The sequence below is a fragment of the Sus scrofa genome, chromosome 11, assembly GCF_054392235.1.
Source record: "Sus scrofa isolate SSC_HxYL_T2T_F1_AM1 chromosome 11, Sscrofa_HxYL_maternal_Yorkshire_Landrace_v2.0, whole genome shotgun sequence".
Taxonomy (NCBI): domain Eukaryota; kingdom Metazoa; phylum Chordata; class Mammalia; order Artiodactyla; family Suidae; genus Sus; species Sus scrofa.
The window spans coordinates 75,082,120-75,104,868 of NC_139393.1; the positions used below are offsets into that span (position 1 = coordinate 75,082,120).

General features: G+C 45.8%; 1 protein-coding gene and 1 long non-coding RNA gene across 36 annotated transcripts in view; both read right to left on the minus strand.

Annotated features, from left to right (window-relative positions):
* DOCK9 (dedicator of cytokinesis 9) overlaps positions 1–22,749 on the minus strand; it is a 222,272-nt gene that overhangs the window by 97,480 nt on the left and 102,043 nt on the right. For all 35 annotated transcript variants that reach the window (XR_014819789.1, XR_014819790.1, XR_014819791.1 and 32 more), the window contains exons 10-15: positions 14,598–14,672; positions 12,612–12,752; positions 12,119–12,322; positions 11,287–11,409; positions 7,468–7,550; positions 6,745–6,867 (exon numbers count right to left, since the gene is read on the minus strand). Coding sequence is in view for 21 of the 35 variants with exons in the window: in XM_021065839.2 (XP_020921498.1) it covers positions 6,745–6,867; positions 7,468–7,550; positions 11,287–11,409; positions 12,119–12,322; positions 12,612–12,752; positions 14,598–14,672 (749 nt within the window). In the remaining 14 variants the exon portion in view is untranslated. The remainder of the gene's footprint in view (positions 1–6,744; positions 6,868–7,467; positions 7,551–11,286; positions 11,410–12,118; positions 12,323–12,611; positions 12,753–14,597; positions 14,673–22,749) is intronic.
* LOC146398691 (uncharacterized) lies at positions 2,352–5,688 on the minus strand. Its single transcript, XR_014819821.1, has 2 exons — positions 5,610–5,688; positions 2,352–5,000 (listed from the first exon to the last, which is right to left on the minus strand). It is a non-coding gene; the product is annotated as an uncharacterized LOC146398691 (long non-coding RNA).

Genomic DNA, 22,749 nt, shown 5'->3' on the forward strand with positions numbered 1-22,749 from the left:
CCCCTAGCCTACGCCAGAGCCACAGCAACAGGGGATCCGAGCCGCGTCTGCAACCTACACCACAGCTCACAGCAACGCCGGATCTTTAACCCACCGAGCAAGGGCAGGGATCGAACCCGCAACCATGGTTCCTAGTCGGATTCGTCAACCACTGCGCCACGACGGGAACTCCTCACGCGGCTTTTGTATCAAGCTACATCTCTCCATCCAGGAGCTATAAAATGTTTTTAGGAGTCAGAGCAGGGTTTTATTTTTGTTGTGACCAAGTTTCATCTTTCTATGACTGAGCCGTTTCTAGTTGATCAAAACTCTCCCAAATCCAGACTCTAACACCTAATGCATTAGATATTCCTAACAGCTTTATGTCATGAAGACATTCAGCATCACCTCACATTCTCATAAAAGCCACTGGTGAAGATACTGCACAGAATATTGTCAAGAAGAAGCTCCTTCTCAAACCTCCAGAGGCCCATCGCCAGACTGGTATTAGCCGCTCATCACCCTTCCTGGCACCTGCTTACTCGAGCCCTGAACAACTGTCCACTCTCTGACGCGTCCGACATTTCTGTGACCTGCTGGAAAGACATCCTGGCATATACACATTGCATTCCTCTGCTGGACCAGCTTAGCAACCCAGCTGCAAAGGGAGAGGCAGAAACGACTGGTTCAACATGACATGACTTATTCCTAGAACACAGAACGCCGCCTCCTGGTTGTTCATAAGCCACCTGTTTAATAACGTCTTTAAGAACATTGGCAAGATTCAGCATTTGGTTCTGTTCCCATTTTTGGAAAGTGCCTAACTCCTGTTTTTAAGATCCCTCAGACATTACTGATGTCTGAAGCAGTCTCGCACGGAACTTGTCAGGATATTGTGCAGCACTGTGCATCTGAACCAGAATGTCCCTAACAGTCCCAAATTCTTGCTTCCGTGTGGCTACAGCCTGCGTTAAACATAGTCATTTTTGCCCATCACCAGCTTCAACCTGTAGAATCCCTTTCTCTCAGGGTTCCTCTCATTTCACTTGACATTCATTTACATCTGAGTTAAATGAGCAATTCCTTGAAATCCTGAGAGAGGTAACTGTCAGGAAAGCAAGTTAATACATGTTCACCATTCTGCCTTTGGCTAAAAAGATTTCTGGCCAAGAGATGCTATCGGTGCCACTGTGTGATTTGTTCCCTTTTCTTCCAGCAGGAAGACTGCGCCTTGACAGTCCTTTCCTGGGAGCTGCCGACGGCTTCCTAAGAGTGAGAGGTGCTCTCATGTAACACGTGGTCAGCGCCTCGTTCAGTTTTACCCAGGCTCGTGGGGCACCAACCCTTGGGACCTGTGAGTCTGCAAACGGGTATAAATTCACTTGACACATTGTGCCTTGTTCCATCTCTTCAAGTGAACAACTTAACTCTGCAACGTATCATAAAACCCAAACCCTGCATTCCACAAAATCTTAGAGACACACATGAAGTCATATCTGCTTCTTTGAGTCAGAAATACTATGTTTACTGCAAGTGATACTTTCATTTTATTTTTATATTTTTTTCTTTTTAGGGCTGCACCTGCAACATATGGAAGCTCCCAAGCTAGGGATCGAATTGGAGCTGCAGCTGCCAGCCTACACCACAGCCACACAGGATCCAAGCCATATCTGCGACCTACACCGCAGCTCACAGCGACACTGGATCCTTAACCCACTGAGCAAGACCAGGGAGCAAACCTGCATCCTCATGGATACTAGTCAGGTTCTTAACTCACTGAGCCACAATGGGAACTCCAATACTTTTAAATATAAATACTCAAGAGTACTATACTTAACACACACTCCAGTTATTTCCACCCATGAACAAATATACCTTCATCAAGATTTTTTTTTTTTTTTTTTTTTTTGGTTATCACTCTCACGTCATCCACATCTAAGTTTGAGAGAGATTTCTAAGCAATGAATTTTAATTAAACAACCTTCTCTGGAACTCTTTCTACAATATGTTACATACTTCTGTGTCTAACTATACTTATTTCTTACTCTGTTTCCTCCCTCTGCTCAGCGCTTTGACTTCGAGTTGCTGCTTCTATAGAGGCATTATTTCCATGCACTTCCAAGCAGTCTGAGCTTCGTTCCATGTTACACAGCATGAAGGACTCTGTGTAAGCTATTTCTACCAACTTAGCTTTTTTAAAACATGATCTTGAACCTATTTCAAAACTTTATGATTTTTATTGAACCTGGCTTATTAGGCATCAAAACCTCACACACAACAAAACTTCTCTTGTCTTTTTAAGGTGCATTTCCAAAGTGGTGGTGGTGGTGGTGGTGGGCATATGTGTATTACACAAGGTGAATTCTCTCATGTCTGGAATTTGTTTTATTTCATTTTTTAATACAAAAAAATGAGAACCTATATTCTATACAAAACTTATAAAATGATACTTGAGCATGAAAACCCATCTTAAAGCAGCACTAAGTAAATCAATGTGTAATAGAGACGCATGCAGGTTGTCTGGCATCTGGACACTGCTTCTGTCTATGTGTAAACTTAGAGTGAGGCTCAAACTTGCTCCACTGGGAAAGGGAAAGGCTTTCCGTTCCCACTGCCCATACATTCCTGCTGGTCCAACCACTCCCCCAGAGCAAAGGGCCATGGTGTCACAAACCAGCAGTCACCTCAGGCCAGCGGATGTGGCCAGTCCTTACCTCTGTGCTCCTGGAGCCTGGGCCTCCCTTCCTCACTGCCTACACCAACCCATTAAAATGATTAACTGGTCGTCTAGACATGCTTGGCTCTGGTGTTGGTGTGAGTCTAACCTTCTAATTGCACTTTGTAATAAGCAATATTCCCTAAAACCTTTGTTGTCACTTAAAAAAAAATACACACACACACACACACACACACATATATATGACTGAAAGAAGCTTGAGATATTTGTTTAAACAAAACCACTGAATTGATGTTGATGATACATTTCAATAAGCACCCAGCGATGCCTGGCCATGCCCCAGTGTGCACTGAACTAGCCCCTCGGGGGGAAGGCACATAAGGTCTCCTGTCCTCTAGAAGCCCACATCCAGTAGACACCGACCCCTCCTTAAGACAGACGGTGGGAACTGCTTCCACAGGGTGTATCCGAGCCTGGCGGAGGTCTGGGCGTGCTGAGAAGGGACCGGGGTGAGACCGGCACTCACGGTGTGAGGAGCCACCCTGACACGCTCTCACTCTTTCCCCGCTGCAGCTCCAGGCAGGGCTATTATTACCCCCCTTACGAAGGAGAGGTTATTCAAAGCAGAGACAGCAAGGGACCTGCCCCAGGTCCCCAGCTCGAAAGGGAGTCATGGATTAGGCTCTGAATGATGAGCAGGGTCTCCTTGGAGAGACAAAAGCAAAAGGGGGCACCTTTAGGCAGAGGGCAAAGCACGGTGGAGGGAAGGCACACAGCGGGTTTGGGGACATGCAAGCAGACCCACTGGCTCGAGGGCAGTGTAACCAGAGGGAAACGGAGCTAAGAAGGTCAAGCTTGGGAGCAAAGAATATGAAGGTACACATAAACACAGATCTGTATGTCTCATGCAAAAACCCTGCAAGTATTAGTACTGCAACTGCCCAATATGGTAGCATTTGAAAAGGTCTGCAGTTTAAAGAAAATGTTCTATTTTCATACTTTGCCTTCAGATCCTCTGCAGAAGTGAGAAAAGATACCACCAGGAGCAAATCAAAAACATGTAAAACCTCTCATCCCTCTTAGGTAGATACTTCCCGGAGCATGTGTGTCAGCAGTAAAATCTATCTGACAGAATTATTTTCTCACTCAGTCTTAGAATTATCACGAGGGAGAGGGGCAAAGTGGCGTATGAGCTTTGGCAGCTCTTTTCTAAAGACCGGGGCAGCCTGAGAACATTTTTCTCATCCATTGTTAAATGACATTTTGAGGCAATCATGGAACAGAAACAATAGCTTTGGATCCAAGTTGGTGCCCAAGCCACTGACATGAGATTATTCTTTGCAAATAAAAACAAAGAGGAAAGAAAAAGAGCAACACGAAGGTTTCAAAAAGTAAATAAAAAATGAAAAAGGGATCTTCCTTTGCTGTGAAGAACACACAAAGAAACCCTGGCATTTTGGGATTGGTACTGAAAAAGGACAGCAGCTCCCCTCCTGCTGCTGCGGGTTCTGCTGCTGCCAGCATCGGGTCCCTATTTCGGGTTTCTCAGGCTCTCACTGGCCATCTGGAGCACACTCTTCCCAGGATACCCTTCCTGCTGAAGGCCTGGTGTGCAGGGAGAACCCGCCCAGTGCCTGCACCCGTGAAGGCCTGAGCTCTTCGCTGCCTGGCCTCAGGCTCGATGCTCACATGGCTTTGGGATGGATGACTCTACCAAGCCCCACCCTCCACGTGCCCCTCAGGAAGCCAGACCGTGAGCTGGGGCTATGCCCCCAAAGAGCTGCCACTGGGGGGAAGCTTCAAGCTGACCAGCCCAGGGAGTGACTTCTGAGTCAGGGCTCCCAATCTCACATAGAAAGAACTTCACTGTCTGTTTTGTTGGAATACATGGGCAGATGTTAGTTAAAAAAAAAAAAAAGAAGAAGAAGAAGTTCATGTAAAATCACAGAACGCCACAAAGCTACTTTTCCCACAAAGAGGAGAGTGAAAAGTCACCGGTAAACCCATCGCTCAGAACGACCATAACGAAGGTGTGGTGTGAAGCCGATGCGACTGTTTTCATGCCCTTCCATTTTTCGATCAAGCTAGCCGTTTGCCTAGTCGTTTCTTCATTTCGATACAAAAAGAAATACATGAGATCTTTTTCAAATAGGAAGTCATATAGGCACCCTTCCTCCTCCTTATGATACAGTGCAGCCACCTCCCTGAGTGAGTACCCAGGACCCACAGCCCCTCTGAGAACAGCAAGGGGGCTGGTGAGGGGGAGCTGCAATCTGCCTAACTAAAGGGGACTGGGGCTTTCAAAAAATCAGCTTTGTATTCTACAAGCAAGGCTGAAGGTCTCCTGGAAATCAAACAAAAATATGGCAATCATTAATCTATACCAACACAGCAGGTATGACAATATATCACCCATTACTAGTAAGTAAAGGCTTTTAAAGATGTTAACTACGCTCTATGTAGAATTCTGAAACATCAAAAGAGGGAGGTACGTAAGAAAAAAGGCAAAAACGAAGAAGAGAGCTAAACAGCCATTGTGAGTTCTAGGTAGACCATACCGTTACTTTGAAATGCATTTTTTCAAATTAAAAAATCAGACTGAAAGGCACCTAAAGCATGTTACCAGTTACCAGTTACCAGTTACCTAAAGCAGTTACCAGTTGGCTCTTTGCCATTCTCCTCATTTCTTTATTTCCTATTCCCCAAAACTTCTTTATTTCCTATTCCCCAAAACTTCTAAAGCCCCTGACCCTAGCAAAGGAGATGAGTTTTACAGGTTTGGCGCCAGCAGGGGCAGTGGTTAGGAGCGCAGATTCGCAGTCAGCCCGACTCCACCAGCTGCACAGTGTCAGACACCCAAGTAGCCGCTTTCTGCCCTGCTGCTAGGATGGAACTGTGCTCTCCAGGAAGGTGGTGAAGCCCTCGCCCCCAGGACCTATGAACATGACCTTACTTGGAAATAGGATCTTTGCAGATGTAAACAAGTTTAGATGAAGTCACTAGGGTTGGCCCTAACCCAACAGCATGTGTTCCTAGAAGAAGAAGGAAACTTATTTACTTATGTTGTCTTTTTTTTTTTTTTTTTTTAAGGCTGCACCTGCAGCACATGGAGGTTCCCAGGCTAGGGGTCTAATCAGAGCTGCAGCTGCCAGCCTATGCCACAGCCACAGCCATGCCAGATCCCTAACCCACTGGGTGAGGCCAGGGACTAAACCCTCATCCTCGTGGATACTAGTTGGGTTCGTTACCACTAAGCCACAACAAGAAGAAGGAAATTTAGACAGAGACCCAGGAAGACAGCCACACGAAGGCCGAGACACAAGTTATGCTGCCGAAAAGCCCAAGAGTGCCTGGGGCTACCCAGAAGCCGCAAGAAGCAGGGAAAGGTCCTCTCTGGGATTTCGGATGGAGCGTGGCCCTGCCAACACCCGGACCTCAGGTTTCCAGCCTCTAGAATGCTGCTGTTTTAAGCCACCCGGCAGGCGGTGCTTTGCTGAGTAGCTCAAAGAAACACCTATCCTCACTGAGGTAGGCGGAGCCGTCAGGACGCTGCTGCGACAGTAGGCGCTGTGTGAGTGCCTGTCCTCCCCTTCACTTCGGTTAATGGCACCACAGAGCCGCCCATCATGCAGCTCAGAAAACGGGGCGCTATTTATCTGAGACGTCCCCCCGCTTCTCTCTCCTTCCACCCCAACACCCAACTGGGAAGCCAAGACCCAGGACTTCGCCCGTCCACTGAGACGTGGATTAGTCCTGTCCCCTTTCCTCCCACTTCCACTCGCGGTGGCTTTGCGGAACCCCTTCCTCCCTCTCGCCAAAGTGCCTCCCCTGTCTCTCTCCCTCATCTCTACCCAACGCATCCTGCACAGCACCACCAATAACACTCTCCAAACAATTCCAATTAACCGAGTTATTCTTCTCATCTTAGACCCCTTCTTCCTGCTCACGGACTCGAGGGAAAGCTCCATGCTCATCCAATGTGCCGTGGTGTTTGAGCTGAGCCACGAAAAGACGGCTCCTGTTCCTCCCCCTCCACTGAGCAAGTTCCGCTGTTCAGGTGCGGAAACGGGTGAGGCCTTGAGACTCACTTCCGAAAGTCTGCGAGGAACTTGAGCATGTCCTCATTGGACAGCTTGTTGCTGTCTTGCTTGTAGAGAGCGGAAAATCTGGCATTTTTGTCGAGGTTTCCAGACGCATCCTTAAACAATGTCCTGAAAGAGCAAAACGACATTTCTAAGCTGAGTTTCCAGATGACCAAAATATATCCACAGCCTGACTCTGGTTTCTACAGGAGTCTCCTTACTGTTGCACTGGCTATGGAGCCGACGGAAACCTCATTAGCCAAAGGCGTGGAAAATGTTTATGAGAGTGAACACAACTAACTCAATTTACAGAGAAAACAGTTCCAGCAAACGGCCGTGCTTAGGAAGTAACGGGCCCAGTCAGATACTTAAGGAACAGAGACCCCCCCAAAATGATGACCTGCAGGCTGCCCCGGGTCGCCTCCCACTCCGCTGGGGGCACGTGGCTGGGACGTGGAGTCCCAGCTCTGCAACAAACACTCCTGTCACCCTGCCAGCGCCACACTGCCATCCTCCAGCCCAGCCTCTCTCCTCTCTGAGTCTCCTAATACATTTTTTCAGATAGAGAACTAACTTAGTTTTCAGTTTTACACATTTAAATTCCCTTTGTCTCTGAACAACAAATAGGTTAGTAGGTTGGTGGGACTGTCTGTCTGTCTCTCTCTCTCTCTACATATATATCTCCATACATCTTTATCTACATAAAAGACAAGAAGGATGGCCCCTTACCTTGCTGCCCAAGCAAATGGCATTCGGTACTGCCCTAGTCTTTGGCAGGCCTGCTTGGCATTCTTCAGCACTTTCTGAGCAACCTTGAAGACATCAGGGTAAACCCGTGAGACGTTGTATCCCAGTGACAGGAAAATTATGATCTAGAGAGCCATTATTTCACACTCACTAAACAAGCTCTTAGAGTGGCATCAGATGTGTGGACAAGCACATCTCACCACCATTACGGCTGGATTTACATGCAAAGTGCAAAGTGCAAAGTGTTCTGTTTATTACATGCTCTAGCCGTGATTTTCAAAAAGTATCAAATAAGAACTGTTTCCAAATACATGTCTTTGGTCTGAAGAAGCAACAATCATGGCTTTTCATAGGTTTTCATATTTCTTTATGACTAAGAGTTATTAATAATTACTAATACTTGGGAGTTCCCGTTGTGGCTCAGTGGTTAATGAACCCAACTAGGAACCATGAGGACCCAGGTTTGATCCCTGGCCTCGCTCAGTGGGTTAAGGATCCGGCGTTGCTGTGAGCTGTGGTATAGGTTGCAGATGTGGCTTGGATCCGGTGTTGCTATGGCTGTGGTGTAGGCTGGCAGCTACAGCTCCAATTCAACCCCTAGCCTGGGAACTTCCACATGCTGCATGTCCGGTCCTAAAAAAAAACAAAAGCAAGAAAAAAAAATACTAATACTTGGTATTCATGCCCAAATATATCACGTTACTAGAGTTTAAATGAAAACACTAATGAAAATACTAAGTCTTCACAGCTCCTACCATAATCTGGCTTGCGCAAATTCCCCCAATTTGGGAAAATATTCGTGATTAAGACCTTATAGGTGTTGACTTAAGTCAGGCCAGGGTTTTTGACCACTATGTTCTTGTTTTCTCGGTATAAATTACCTCTTTCTTCATTTCCTAATGATCAATTTTGGTGTGTTATGGGTTAATGGATAAACTCCATAGTGCCCAGGGAAGTAGACTTGCTTTTGGCCTAAGATGCATGCATTCATCAACTATACCCCTACTGCTAAAGCGGATGACACCAAATTTTGGCAAATCGGCCTGCACTGGAACACGGCACACTGTTACCATGGTACAGTTTGATGGACTGAGAGTCGGAGGCAAGTTGGAGGGTCTTTACATCACTTAAGCACACCAGAGTCAAACCAATTTAGGGAAGCGTGATCCAGGGCCCATGAACTCACATGTGCTCGGCAGAGCTGCGGCATCGGCCCCACCCGGGAGCTTGCCAGGAAGGCAGAGTCTGCCCCCCCACCCCCCCACCCCAGGCCCCCCGGGTCAGAACCTGCCTGCTGACCAAACCTCTGGTGATCTGTGTGCACCAGGTTTGAGAAACACTCGGGTAGAAGACTGGGCAGCAGAACAACAGAGACCTCTGTCCAGGTCGATTGGAAACCAGCTGTGAGCTCCTAGGCCATTTAACCTCTCTGGGCTCCACGTGCCCATCTGAGAAATGACGGGCTTGGGCTAAACGTGCCACTGACCCTTCCAGTTACCAACATGATGATGCTACCGTGACGCTGCTGGGGAACTGCTGCCTTCATGACCTGGAAAATACTTCTCCACTGAAACAGGTGCCCAGAGCTCATCTGGTCCCATCCTTTCTTCTTCGAGTGGGGCTCGTCTGGGCGGGGACCCGGGGATTACAGAGTAGAATGGCCTGCTTTCCTGGAGTGGCCATTTCACTTACACATTTTCACATAGAAATGATTATTTTTAGGTTCCAACAATAAGGACCACGTTGTGGAGTAAAATGCAATATTTGCATAAAATTTAAAGCCAAAACACAGGTTTCAAATAAGTTTCACTTTTGCCGGCAGTGTCCGAGAACAAAGTGCTCAGATTTACTGAGGGTGCATATGGAAGGAACACAATGCATGTAAAAGAGTGAAAAACTCATTTTTGCCCTTTGGGGGTTTCCCCCTCTTTTCTTTCTTTAAACAAACAAACAAACAAACAAATCTACTCATGGTGGACACCTACAGAGACTTTTCCTAAAAATTTCCTCCAAAACAAAAATTTCCTCCAAATGATGTTTTTTTGGACCATCTTGGAAAACACGCAGAGATAATTTGGAGAGGAAAAAAAAAATCGTCCCTCAGTAAAATCTCTGCTGAAACTTCTATTTTCATGTAAGATGGCAGAGTCAATCTCTGCTTTAATGTATTGCTTTGGAGGTGTGACGGCATGGGGAATGGACACATGGCTGAGCTTTTCATTCCGTAAGTAATGAAGGAAGGCAAATTCCACAGATGCTCAATGGCCACTGGAAGTGCGGCATCTAGCCCGCGGTCACATGAGATTTTTGCACCAGCAGGAGCTGCCAAGTTTCAAACCATGCATGTGGCAGGCGGAAGTAGCCAGAGCTGGTGCCTAAGGGCCTCGGGTATGTGCCGCACACACAGCAGGGGAGTAGGCCTTATCTCGGACATTCATCGATTATTAATCAGAACATCAAAGAACTGAAAGAGCTTCTCATCCAAGCTTTTACAGAATGGATTTCAAAAATACGAGGGCTTCTCTCCAGAGGCCAAACTTGGTTCAGCTTTCATCAGCCAGAAAGGCACCCTGTTTGAAGGCACGCGCCTGGGTAAATGGGCTTTTCCTTGACTGGGCTGCAGTAATTGATCAGAACGTCCTCCGTGTGCGTCAGGGGTTTGCGGTGTCCATAGCACCAGCTGCGTGGTGTCTGCTGGCTCTCAGCACTGCCCCTGAGAGGAAGGCAGGGGCAGGAAGCAACATCATCCTTCACCTAGAGATGGGACGTCTGGGGCCCAGGAGGTGACAGGATGTGTCCAGAGGACCCAGGCTAGCTGGGCGTTCAGCACTCAGTCTCTGCCTCCGAGAACCTGAGTCTTGGGGGACACGCCTGTGATATTCAGAGGGCCACAGAGAGGAATCAGCTCAGACAGCCCTGGTTCCAGCCTCTGGGGTGACGTCTCCTACAGCTGACCAGCCCTTGCCAATGTATCAAGATCACCTCTCAGATGACTCTTTAAAAAAATTTTTTTAAGTAACTAAAAGTAATGTAACACTGGCACAGAGAGCACTCGATAACGTACTCAACCCAGGGAGCTCCATGGGCTAGAAAGAGACAGGCAAGTGCCCTTTGGCCACTCTAGCTACGCACATAGAGTAGGTGACTAAACCTTTGTCGGTCTCAGTTTTCGGACGTGCGAAGGGAGGTCTCGGACGAGACGACGTCTAGCATTCACTAATTCTGTGGTATGTCCACACCTAGGCACTGCCAGGTAATGGGTGCCTTACTAAAGTCACGGAAACACCCCAAACATACATCAGTCACGTCCTTCCCTTTTCCCCCACCTCTGCCACCAGAGCCCTGCACCATCTGACAAAACCCAAAGGGCACCCGATCTACCAACACCCTGGCCAGACCACCTGAGCCAGGTCACCTCCTGGTCGCCAGACTCATGTTCAAGTGCAAAAGGACCCAGACATAATTCTAGGACCTGGGAGACATGCCAACAAGTGGAATGAACTCTATTGAAATATAATATACGTTCTCTTTAATGAAAGAAAGTTTACTATGAAGCTGGTAAACTTTGCAAATTATTTCAGAGTGTCAGGGGAGTGTAGCCAAGTGAAGTGTTTTATTTACATGTAGGGCTACTTTTCATTGAAAATTGAACACATAAGGTGAACCATGAGAGTAAATCTACAGAGTAGTCTACATCTTTTAGAACATAAATATGGCTTAACTTGGATTCCTTTAAGCGTTTCTATTCCTATTTTTTTCCAACTGCTGTTAACCATCACAAAACACGAAAGTCATCCATACCTTAGAAGAGTCTGAACTTTTCATGTATGGTTCAGCACCATGCGTGATGCTCCCCTGAAGCACTTTTTCAATTCTCGCCACAAGAAATATATCAGGGTGAGGGCAGGTGACTGAAAATATTCCCTAGGGAACAAACAATTTTCTTCAGTGAGTAGAATTTACAGACACATTAAACAAATCCCTTCAACATTAAAGATTCTAAAGCAGCAAAGAGCACTGGAACCTAAGAGCTATTCAGAAGCACCCAGGGCCAAACTGGTTAAGTCATCAATGGTTCATCATCTGATCAAAAAGGCTATTTGGGAGTTCCCGTCGTGGCGCAGTGGTTAACAAATCCGACTAGGAACCATGAGGTGGCAGGTTAGATCCCTGGCCTCGCTTGTGGGTTAAGGAACCGGCATTGCCGGGAGCTGTGGTATAGGTCACAGATGTGGCTTGGATCCCATGTTGCTGTGGCTGTGGCTGTGGTGTAGGCTGACAGCTACAGCTCCGATTAGACCCCTAGCCTAGGAACCTCCATATGCCATGGGTGCAGCCCTAGAAAAGACGAAACACAAAAATAAAAAAAACAAAGTCACTTAAATATCTTTTTTTTAAAAAAAAAAAAGCTATTTGGTGAAGGTAACCAGCAGAAAGTTTAGAAGAAATGAGAAACCAAAACCACTTCTTCTCTTTCAGCTTGCTTTTACTGTCTAATTATATATGCTGTCAATATAATCAACATACACAGTCTCATGTACCCCAATTACGCATCACACAGTCTCATGATGTATTTACATAGCATGCGCGAGATCAGTCTTAGCAGCATGGCTGCTGGGCTGACTCCACGCACCTGCTTCGGATACTGCATGGCGGCTTCGTGCGGGTTGTCCTGCAGGGCAGGCGAGCTCTGCCTCCCGCCGTTCATCACAGACGGGGATGTGGTGGCCAGCATCTGCCTCACTGAGAAATGGTTCAGGTCCACGTGGAAATCGGCAGAAATCTTCCGGTTGTATTTTATATCAAACAGGGATAGAGTAACAAAGAAAGGCTCGACCTGAGTAAAGCAAAACAAAACAATCCAGACCATCACTATGGCTCAAACCGTTGAGAAAAAAGAATGCTGCTATCAAAGAAGAAATTCCTCGACCTATTTATGACCGTTGCTATGAACCACTGCTGAAGAGCAACAGCCTCCATCCCTGTCCTGTGTGGCCCATATCCCATCCCCGCAGCCTGATCTCACCCTGCCCTGTGGATACCAGGACCTGGTCCTGACTGCACTGCCACAGGCACATCTGAAGCCTCTGAATCGCTTAACATTTACTTTTTAAAAGGAAAATTACATTTGTGGTGGGTCCTTCTTCATTTTCGGCAACACAGCACTGCAAATTGAAAGACAGATCGTTGCACTTGACAAGAATTCTTTTTCCAAATTTCTCTTCAAACGGCTTCACTTCTGGCTCAGCTGATGAGAAGTCAAGCTTCTTTAAAAGGAAATGCAAATATATAAATGTATTATGGCCGCATTATAAAAAAACCCACAATAAATATATCCTAAAGGAAACTGCTTAAAATATGCAGAAGCTACATATATTCATTTACCTAGCATAATGTTATTACCTTATACATTTATATAGATATAGTGATCAAATAAATGATGATATATGTACTTGATGGATGATTATACAGAGCTTAAAAATTGCTGTTATGAACAACCCAAGTGTCCACTAACAGAAGAAGCTATAAACAAAATGTAGTGTATACTTATAATGGAATACTACTCAGCCACACAAAGGAATGAAATTCTGACACATTACAGTGGGGGTGGACCTTGAAAACATTATGCTATGTGGAATAAGCTGGATATAAGGAGGCAAATACCATATGACTCCACATGTATGAGCTTCCTAGTGCAGGCAAGTTTACAGAGACAGAAAGGAGAATAGGGGTCACTAGGGGAAGGGAAGGAAGCATGGGAAGTTGAAGTTTAATGGGTACAGGGTTTCTGTTGGGGGTGATGAAAAAGTCCTGGCAATGGACAGTGGTGATGGTTGTACAATAATGTGACGTTACCTAATGAACCGTACACTTAAAATGCTTAAAGTGGTAAATTGTATCTTATGCACATTTCACCACAATAAACAAAAAATTGTCAAAAAGTATATAAATATGTGTGAGTATAAGTGTGTGTATATATATGTATATATATGATTATAAAGTCTGTGAAAAAACAGAGAAATAGTTATTTTTAAAGTTAAACAGGGAGGAGTTCCATCGTGGTGCAGCAGAAATGAATCCAACTAGGAACCTTGAGGTTGTAAGTTCAATCCCTGGCCTTGCTCAGTGGGTTAAGGATCTGGCGTTGCCGTGAGCTGTGGTGTAGGTCGCAGACGCGGCTCGGATCTGGTGTTGCTGTGGCTGTGGTGTAGGCAGCCAGCTACAGCTCTGATTAGACCCCGAGCCTGGGAACCTCCATATGCCGCAGGTACCGCCCTAAAAAACAAAAAGACAAAAATAAATAAATTAATTAAATAAAGTTAAATAGGGAAAAGAATTTTTATTCAAAAGACGACAAATGAAGAAGAAAATATGGGAGGAAACACAGCAGAACAGCTGCCCCCTCGGAGTAGCCCTGTTTGTGGGCAGCCTGGGGTCACACAATGGGCTGGACTTTGCTGGAACACAGATATGGGCTGTATCCACTGCAAGGCTTGCATGTGGAACGAAGCCCGGCTGGTCAGGAAATATCACCGTCTACTGGGTGATATTTCTATGGGTGATATTTATAAGTGATGCCTGTTATATTCAGATGGTTATTTTATGGGGTAAATTAAATATGTTCTTTGTGGACTTGAGAATGTCTTTGGATAAATCTCCCTCAATTTCCAAAAATCTACGGATGTCAAATATTCATGATGGTTGTGCTGTGGTAATGAGATTATAGGTTGTTTTAATTTTTTCTCCTTCTGAATTTTCTATATTGTTATACTGCTTATCAATCGAAAATACATAAAGCAAATAAATAAATAACCTATCAGAGGTTTCCTTTCCTTGACTTAATTTTAAATATTAAAATAGTTCTCAGTGGAAATGATCTGACTAGCATCCATGAGGACGCAGGTTCGACCCCTGGCCTCACTCAGTGGGTTAAGGATCCAGCACTGCCCTCAGCTGTGGTGTAGGTTGCAGAAGTGGCTTGGATATGGCATTGCTGTGGCTGTGGTGTAGGCTGGCGGCTACAGCTCCAGTTCAGCCCCTAGCCTGGGAACCTCCATATGCCACAGGTGTGGCCCTAAAAAAATAAATAAATAAAATAAAATAGTTCTTACCTGGGCATCTGGGTCCAAGTAAAACAGTTTAACTCTGCTTTCACTTTTCAGTTTGATTTCTGCTTCTCTGGCACTCTGACAACAAGATAAACAAAAATTAAAAATTACATTAAAGGAAAAAAAAATCCTTTTCTCCCAGAGGCGTCTAAGTATGATTGAAAGCTACTCCCATCCTGAGGAACCAGACTACCGACACCCCTGCCCTCACTGGAGGGTCACCTGCATGTCCACGGCCAAGGAGAGACAATCCAGTAAGTAGCACACAAAGTACGTGCTGGGGAGAAAGGAGGAGTGAAGATGCGATTCCCGCCCTTCTGAAGCTGATGGTCCACTGCAGAGTCAGAACCAACGCAAACAAAGTAAAGGAGAATAAGCTCGGCTACCAAGAACGGCTTCACAAAGTGACGGAACAGGGGTCGGGCTTTGAATGAAGGGGTGGCATTCAGACTCAGACAGCAAAAAGGAGGGAAACTTGAGCACTTCAGCTGGAATGAAAAGGATGCTTAGAAAGGTAAGATGAGCCCACGTGGCAGAAAGGACTTCGGGTCTAACCCAAGACTGAGGGTCCAAGCAAAGGAAGAGGAAGGAAGGCATTTTGGATGGTGGGATACAGAAAACAATGGCCGGGGTTCTCATTGCGGTGCAGCAGAAACGAATCTGACTTGTAACCAGGAGGTTTGATCCCTGGCCTCGCCCAGTGGGTTAAGGATCTGGCGTTGCTATGAGTTGTGGTGTAGGTTGCAGATGCAGCTTGGATCCCGCAATGCTGTGGCTGTGGCGTAGGCCAACGACTACAGCTCCAATTCGACCCCTAGCCTGGGAACCTCCATAATGCTGTGCGTGAGGCCCTAAGCAGCAAAAGAAAAAGAAAAAAAGAAGATGATGGCAAATCCTGAAGGAGAGCCACAGGGGTCTATGGCAGGCAAGGGGGGAATTGCTGACTCACTCAATATTTATGAGCACATGTTCTATGCCAGGCCAGGGACACAAACATGAATGAAATGAAGTCTCTAGCCCCAAGGAGCACCATCTGGGAAGACAGAATATAGACAGTAATACAAATCATCCATACAGTGAGGTGACCTGCACTTGGATGGGGGGGCGGGGGTGTCAGGAAAGAGCTCCCAGAGGAAGGCCCAGCTTGAAGGGCAAAGCCATTTGGCCAGAAAAGGAGAGAAGGGCAGCCGAAGAGGAGGTACTACAGGTATAAAGCTACAAATCACACCTGAGCAACGACCGAGTCATTCATTACAAATGAGAGCTTGGACACGATGATAAAAGGAAAGATTAGTGGGTTGACTTTGTACTGTAAAGCCTGAGGAATTAGCTCAGAATCCAGAAAACCCTGCAGTACTTTAATCAAGGGAATAAAATAAGAGCTCTGCATTTTAGAGCCACCCCTCTCGTAGGGCTGAAGCAATAGGATTAAAAAAGAAAGACTAGGAGTTAACGCCTTGGTGCAGGGGGTTAAGAATCTGACTACAGCGGCTCAGGTCACTAAAGAGCTGCAGGCTGGATCCCTGGCCCGGTGCAGCAGGTTATAGGATCTGGTGGCTGTTTCAGTTGTGGCTGGGATTCGATCCCTGACCTGGGAACGTCCATATGCCACAGGTGAGGCCATTAAAAAAAAAAAAAAAAAAAAAAAAAAGGAAAGACCAGGAGGTCCACATGGCCTCTCCTGGGTTATCAGGACAGCCTCACAACAAACCCCACGTACCCCGCTTGGGGAGCCTGCTGACTGGTCCGTCCACTGGCGAGGATAATGCGGGAGGAAGAGCAGGTGGGTGGAGAAGATGGTCGGGTGGGGTCTGGCGAAGGCTGTGGGATTTCCCTCGGGCAACGGCCAGCAGGCAGCCAGAGCGCTAGACCGTGAGCACGGGGAGGGGGAGGAAGGCTGGGATCACAGGCTGGGAGAACCTCAGCGTGGAGGTGGGGATGGAAGTCGTGGGAGGGGCCGAGAGTCCCTGGGGAAGGTGGGAAAGCATGTCGCTGGACAGAACCCCAGTGAGCCCAACAGTGAAGGGATGGACAGAAGAAGAGAAGTCATTCCGGGAAAGAGATGTAGGTGGCAGAGACAGGGGCTGGAGAAGTGGCACTTGGGGACAGGGAGACGAGGAAGCTTCAGACTTCACAAGGCAGAAGTCATCTCAACCGTGCTATTCCTCACACCCGATGCCTCAAAATCTATACCCTGTTCTTGGCAGTCAGAGCTCTTTGCCGTCTCCATCTCCATGGTTCAGCCAGGATAGACTGTCTGCTCTCACCTGCTCCGTGGCCCAAAGACCACGGGTCATATCTCAGCACAGGATGGGCAGTGACAGCCACAGGGGAGAGGGTGTCTTGTCTTCTCTGCAGGCGGCCTAACGATGTCTACGATTACATTTCTATCACGGCCAGTGAGAAGTCAAGCATCTCCTTAATCTTCTCGGCCACAGAGTTGTTACAGTAGGTTCTTAGCAATGATCCAAACTCTATCATGACATATTAAACACACTGCATACACTTAACAAAATGAACTGACCACCAGAATGCTAACTAAGAAACTGGGTTCTAGTTCAGTCGCTCACCGGCTGTTTAAACTTAAGCAAAAGCCACTTAGCCTCCCTGGACTCCACTTTCTTTTTTTTTTTTTTTTTTGTCTTTTTGTTGTTGTTGTTGTTGCTATTTCTTGGGCCGCTCCCGCGGCATATGGAGGTTCCCAGGCTAGGGGTTGAATCGGAGCTGTAGCCACCGGCCTACGCCAGAGCCACAGCAACGCGGGATCCGAGCCGCGTTTGCAACCTACACCACAGGTCACGGCAACGCCGGATCGTTAACCCACTGAGCAAGGGCAGGGACCGAACCGGCAACCTCATGATTCCTAGTTGGATTCGTTAATCACTGCTCCACAACGGGAACTCCTCCACTTTCATTTCTGATAAAGTTGTTCAGCCAGATGCTGACTCAAGTCGCCTTCCACAGCAAAGTCATCCTGAAGCTCTCCATGCAGCTTGAAGGCTTCCAGAGGCTGAGGGGCTCATACTTGCAAGGGGGCGTGTGTGCCTGTGGCTGGGTCAGGGTGGTGGGACAATGTGTTAACTCTATCTTGCCCACACCTTCCCTAACTTTTCACATCAAAAGGCACAGAACAAGTGCATGTAGAATACACTTTACTGAACCCAAGAACTGGCTTTACTTTGTGTACAACCCGTGACATTTCCTAACAAAAACGCCCGGGCTAGGTGCTGCAAGATGCCACCAACAGCAACGCATTCTTCTCCCGAATTTCTGCTTGAGAGCTTCCACAAGGGCAAAGACTGTGATCTCAGACACTGAAGTGGAGGAATGGGTTCTAAATGTAGATGCGTCTCCTGGCACCTTCTGAAAGACGCTTATTGCCTCAAGCGGATTAGGAGAAGAGAAATGAATACAGCACAGGTGATGCTATGAGCGCCACCTAATTAGAGGACAAACAGGGATGCAGACACATTAGAGAAAAAATCAACAACCAGCCAAATAGACTCAGAGCATCCTGATGTTGCCACTAATATTCAAGGGACATATGCTTCACCAGAGAAGCCATTTAATGGGGAAGAGGGAAAACTTTAGATATAAAGATAACCCAAAAGCTTATAATCCACCTGACACACACTGACAGCTCTGCTACGAGATAACTAAAATCCCTTGTTTTTTTTTTTTTTGCATTTTAGGGTCACCCCTGCAGCATATAAAGGTTCCTAGGCTAGGGGTCGAATTGGAGCTGTGGCCACCGGCCTACGCCACAGCCCCAGCAACGCAGGATCCAAGCAGCATCTGCAACCTACACCACAGCTCACTGAAATGCCAGATCCTTAACCCACTGAGCGAGGCCAGGTATCGAACCCACATCCTCATGGATACTAATCGGGCTCATTAATGCTGAGCCGTGAAGGGAATTCCCAGTCTCCACTTCTTAAGGTTCCTCCCATCCCTGTCAAGGCCTAGAACACTTTAAACAGAGGGGATGACTGATAAACAGTGCTTGAAGGGATTATCCAGTAAAACTAAGGCAGTGAGAAAATGTGGCTCAGGAAGGGCAGGGCTGGGCCCAGAGCTAGGGAATGATACATATTGAAAGCACTGCAATGCTCAAAGAGAATATTTATTGACAATTCTCTATGCTAAGCACACATTTAAATTTGATACAACCTTAGGAGGCAAATCTTATTATAATCCCTGTTTAAGAGAAAACAATGAGGCACAAGAGGTAAATATTTTTCCCTAAACTCACGACACTAAATGGAAACCTGGTTTCTAACTGAGGCTGTCTGGCTTCAGACCCCAGACTCTTGACTGTTAGACAAAATAATAATAATAATAAGTTTTACATATATATGTAAAAAATATCAACAGGGAAGTTAGAGAGTAGGAAAATCAAATGGTAAATAAATATTTGAAAATACAAAAAAAAATCACTACTAAGCAGTGAGATACAAATTAAAGCAGTGAAATACTATTTTTCACTCCTTTATAAGGACATAGAATAATGGGAAGGTGAGTTGTTACAACCTTTTAGGAAAATGACTGGGCACTATTTAAAGAATTAAAACCACAATAAACTTGGGAAATTTCTGCTACTGAAATTAAGAGCATGAGTATTCAAGCTATTCATAAATATGTCATGATGTTCATCATGCACTGTCTGTATAGGCAGAAGCCAAAAATTATCTAGATGCTCATGATTAACGAGGTGACCGAATCAAGTGCACAGGATGCATATTATGCAGCTATGAACATGCGTGAACTAGACACCGATATAAACAAATTTTAAGCGCTAAAACAAAGTTTCAGAGTAATGTGTATATATATATATTTTAAATATATATATTATATATATTTTAAATAACTAGGGAGTTCCCTGGTGGACCAGCAAGTTAAGTACCTGGTGTTGTCGCTTTTGTGCCACAGGTTCTATAGCTAGCCCCTGGGAACTTCCACATGCTGCAGGCATGACCAAATAAAATGAAACAAAAATAAAATTAAAAATCAAAAGCACTACACATGTGTGTATATGGTTCCACGAGCCACTGGTGTGGTGAGGGGGGGATTACATACAACAGGTTAGTAACACTGGTGCTCTCAGGAATGTGGGAATGGAGGATGGGGGGAAAGATGAACTTTTCTTTATGTAACTTTGAATATTTTTACTTATTACAGCAAACACGTTTATCTCCAAATTTTAGTAAAAACAATGCCATGAATTCCTGTAATGCGTACTTTCACAACCTAAGAGCCCACAAAGTATAGCTGTAAAAAAATATCCCAGCATCCATGATATCCAGCACTTTTCGAAGTGAGAGACACCAGCTCTGCTCTTAAAATAACCTGCGGTCAGTCCACACTGCGGATGGAGGAAGAACTGAGCTGGCTCTTCCCTAAGCCCTGTGGCTGCTGTCCTATCCACTGCCCATCTAATACTTTGGGTTCGGTATAGAGGAAAATGGAGAAAGAAAAGTGACAATGACAGATAGAGCCATTTTCTGTAAAAACTGACGCGTGCTCAGAAACCACAGAAGAGAAAGATTTGTCTGAAACAGAGGCTATGACTCCACTTCTGTAAACCCTAAGTTTAGCCATGAATGATACCCCGGCAATGTTTTCTTCCTTGACTTGACGAACCAAACATTCAAGAGTTTCCGGAAGACCTACTGCAGCGTCTGCGCATACTCGGTCTTAAGTTTACCTCTGGGCAGGTAAAACAACTGAAGGTCAGACTAAGACCAATGGGATCATATTCTGAGGATGAGTAATCAGAAAAATACCGTGCTGAGTGCTGGCTCATTTAAACAAAAGAGGTTGGGAGTTCTTGTCCTCATCCTCGCGCAGCAGAAACAAATCCTACTAGGAACCATGAGGTTTCGGGTTTGATCCCTGGCCTTGCTCAGTGGGTTAAAGATCCAGAGTTGCCATGAGTTGTGGTTTAGGCTGCAGACTTGGCTCAGATCCGGCATTGCTCTGGCTGTGGTGTAGGCCAGCAGCCATGGCTCCGATTAGACCCCTAGCCTGGGAACCTCCATATGCCATGGTGCGGCCCTAAAAAGCAGATAAAAAATAAACAAACAGAATAGGTTGTAAATAGGTAGGAAGATTTGGCAAAAATCTCTCTTTTTTGGGGGGGGGGGCTGCATCCACAGCCTATGGAAGCTGTGACCTATGCCACAGCTGTGGCAACGCCAAATCCTTACCACACTGTGCCACAGTGGGAGCTCCTTGGCAAAATCATTTGAAGCCAGAATATATACTTTTTAATTTAAAGAGCTGTCATGATTTGTTTCCCTGTTTCCAAGATACCTAACTCCCCAGGCCATCATCTCATTCTCTGTGTCACAAAGCTATAACATAATAAAGTGTTATAGATAAGGAGGCCCGAGACATGGAGTGCCAGCTGACCTCACAAACACAACCCCGGCCAATTCCTTTGTACTATAACACAATGACATAGTTTCCTGGATTAGGACATAGGGAAGGAAGCGTTTATTCCAGACGTGGTTTTAAAACTCAGAGAAGGTGCCTGTGAAACTGTTCAGGTTCTGACTAGTGCTGCTGAGCTTGGCCCCCTGATGCTTCCTCCACCTTGGTGAGACTACAAAGTTTGAGACACTAGTCTCCATCCTGTGTTCCACTGTGGAAGATTTACGGAGGAAGGAAAATTCAACCACTGAAAAGCAGTTACAAGGTAATTGGATGGGAACAATTTTGGAATAATGTGAAACAATGCTTCTCTTTTAGAATCACATGGAGAGACCAAATTAAGAGTAAGCAGCTGTTCTCCGAGTACACAAAGAGCTCAAAAATAGAAAAGCTATGGAGGAAAATATAAGGTGGGACCATGAGGGTTTTCTTCACACTGTCTCTACACCGGTGATACACAGAGATACATATAGCTTCCAATATTACTTAAGATAAATGTGACCCCCCAAAATATCAAATAAATAGTAAATGACCATATGACCCCTTGACTTTGTAGGGAAGAAACCAATTAACTAACTTTAACTACAGTTTGTGTATTTAATAAAAAATGTTTATAAGACTATGTACTCTGATACTATACATGCTGTTACATTCACAGCAAACATGTATTTGGCTCCATATTAGACAATAGGAGGAAAAGAACAGGTTTGAGGTTATATACAGTGTGTCCTCATAGGAAAACAAGAAAGATGTTCGGTACCACATGTACAAGCACAGAAGGGCCGGGAATACACAAAATATTCGGAAACTCCAAGTCCACATCCCTCTCGCTGTGTGTCAAGGGCCCCTCCATCACGTTCCACCTTGAGACATCAGCTATTTTTGTCCTAAAACAACTTCCCGTCGCTCATATCCTGTTTAGTTATGTCTCAGTCACAGTGGAAAACAAAAGCCGGGGCAACAGGATGAATGAAGCAGAAAGAGGAGCTGACCTGAGAGGAGGCTGCCTTTGTATCACGCCTTTGCTATCCCCACTGTTGGAGTCCTTTCTCTGCAATCCACCTTAACTACAGCCTGATCTCCCCATGGACCCTTCCCTGGTCCTGGCCTCTTAACCTCCTCTTCCCGATTAAAGGGCCCCCCTGCACAGCTGTGTGACTTGAGCCTTGCTTCCCACCAACCCCCTCATTCAGCCTCAAATTCTGCAACTCCAGAATCCTTTCCTTCTAAAATCAGCATGGCCAGCTATCAACCTCCCTGCTTTCTTAACAGGTACAAATGATCCCCAGCCCAGATGCACTGGGAGAGGTTATACGTAGTCAAATCCACTCACACTCAGGGCTCTGGATGACGAGGAGGCTGAGAGCTGGGCACACCGGGCCTGGGCCCCTCATGCTACACTTCGGCCACCTTGCAGGTGGACCAGAGGCATCACCAACAGACACCTGCCCACAAATGGGATGGCAGCATTTCTTTTTTTATCCCCCTTTGAAAAATTACCTTCCGCCTTTTTCTACCTTCTTAAATTAAAATGGTTTTAAAACATGTGATAGCATGAAAAAAAACGTGACTAGATCACGTTGCCATACAACAGAAATTGAAGGAACACTGTAAATCAACTATAATAATAATAATAATAAAAAACCACTTGAGAGCTGGGGGAGAAACAACAGTTAAGCCCCTTATAAGGCTGCACTTTTTAGGTTCTGACCATGACCCACAG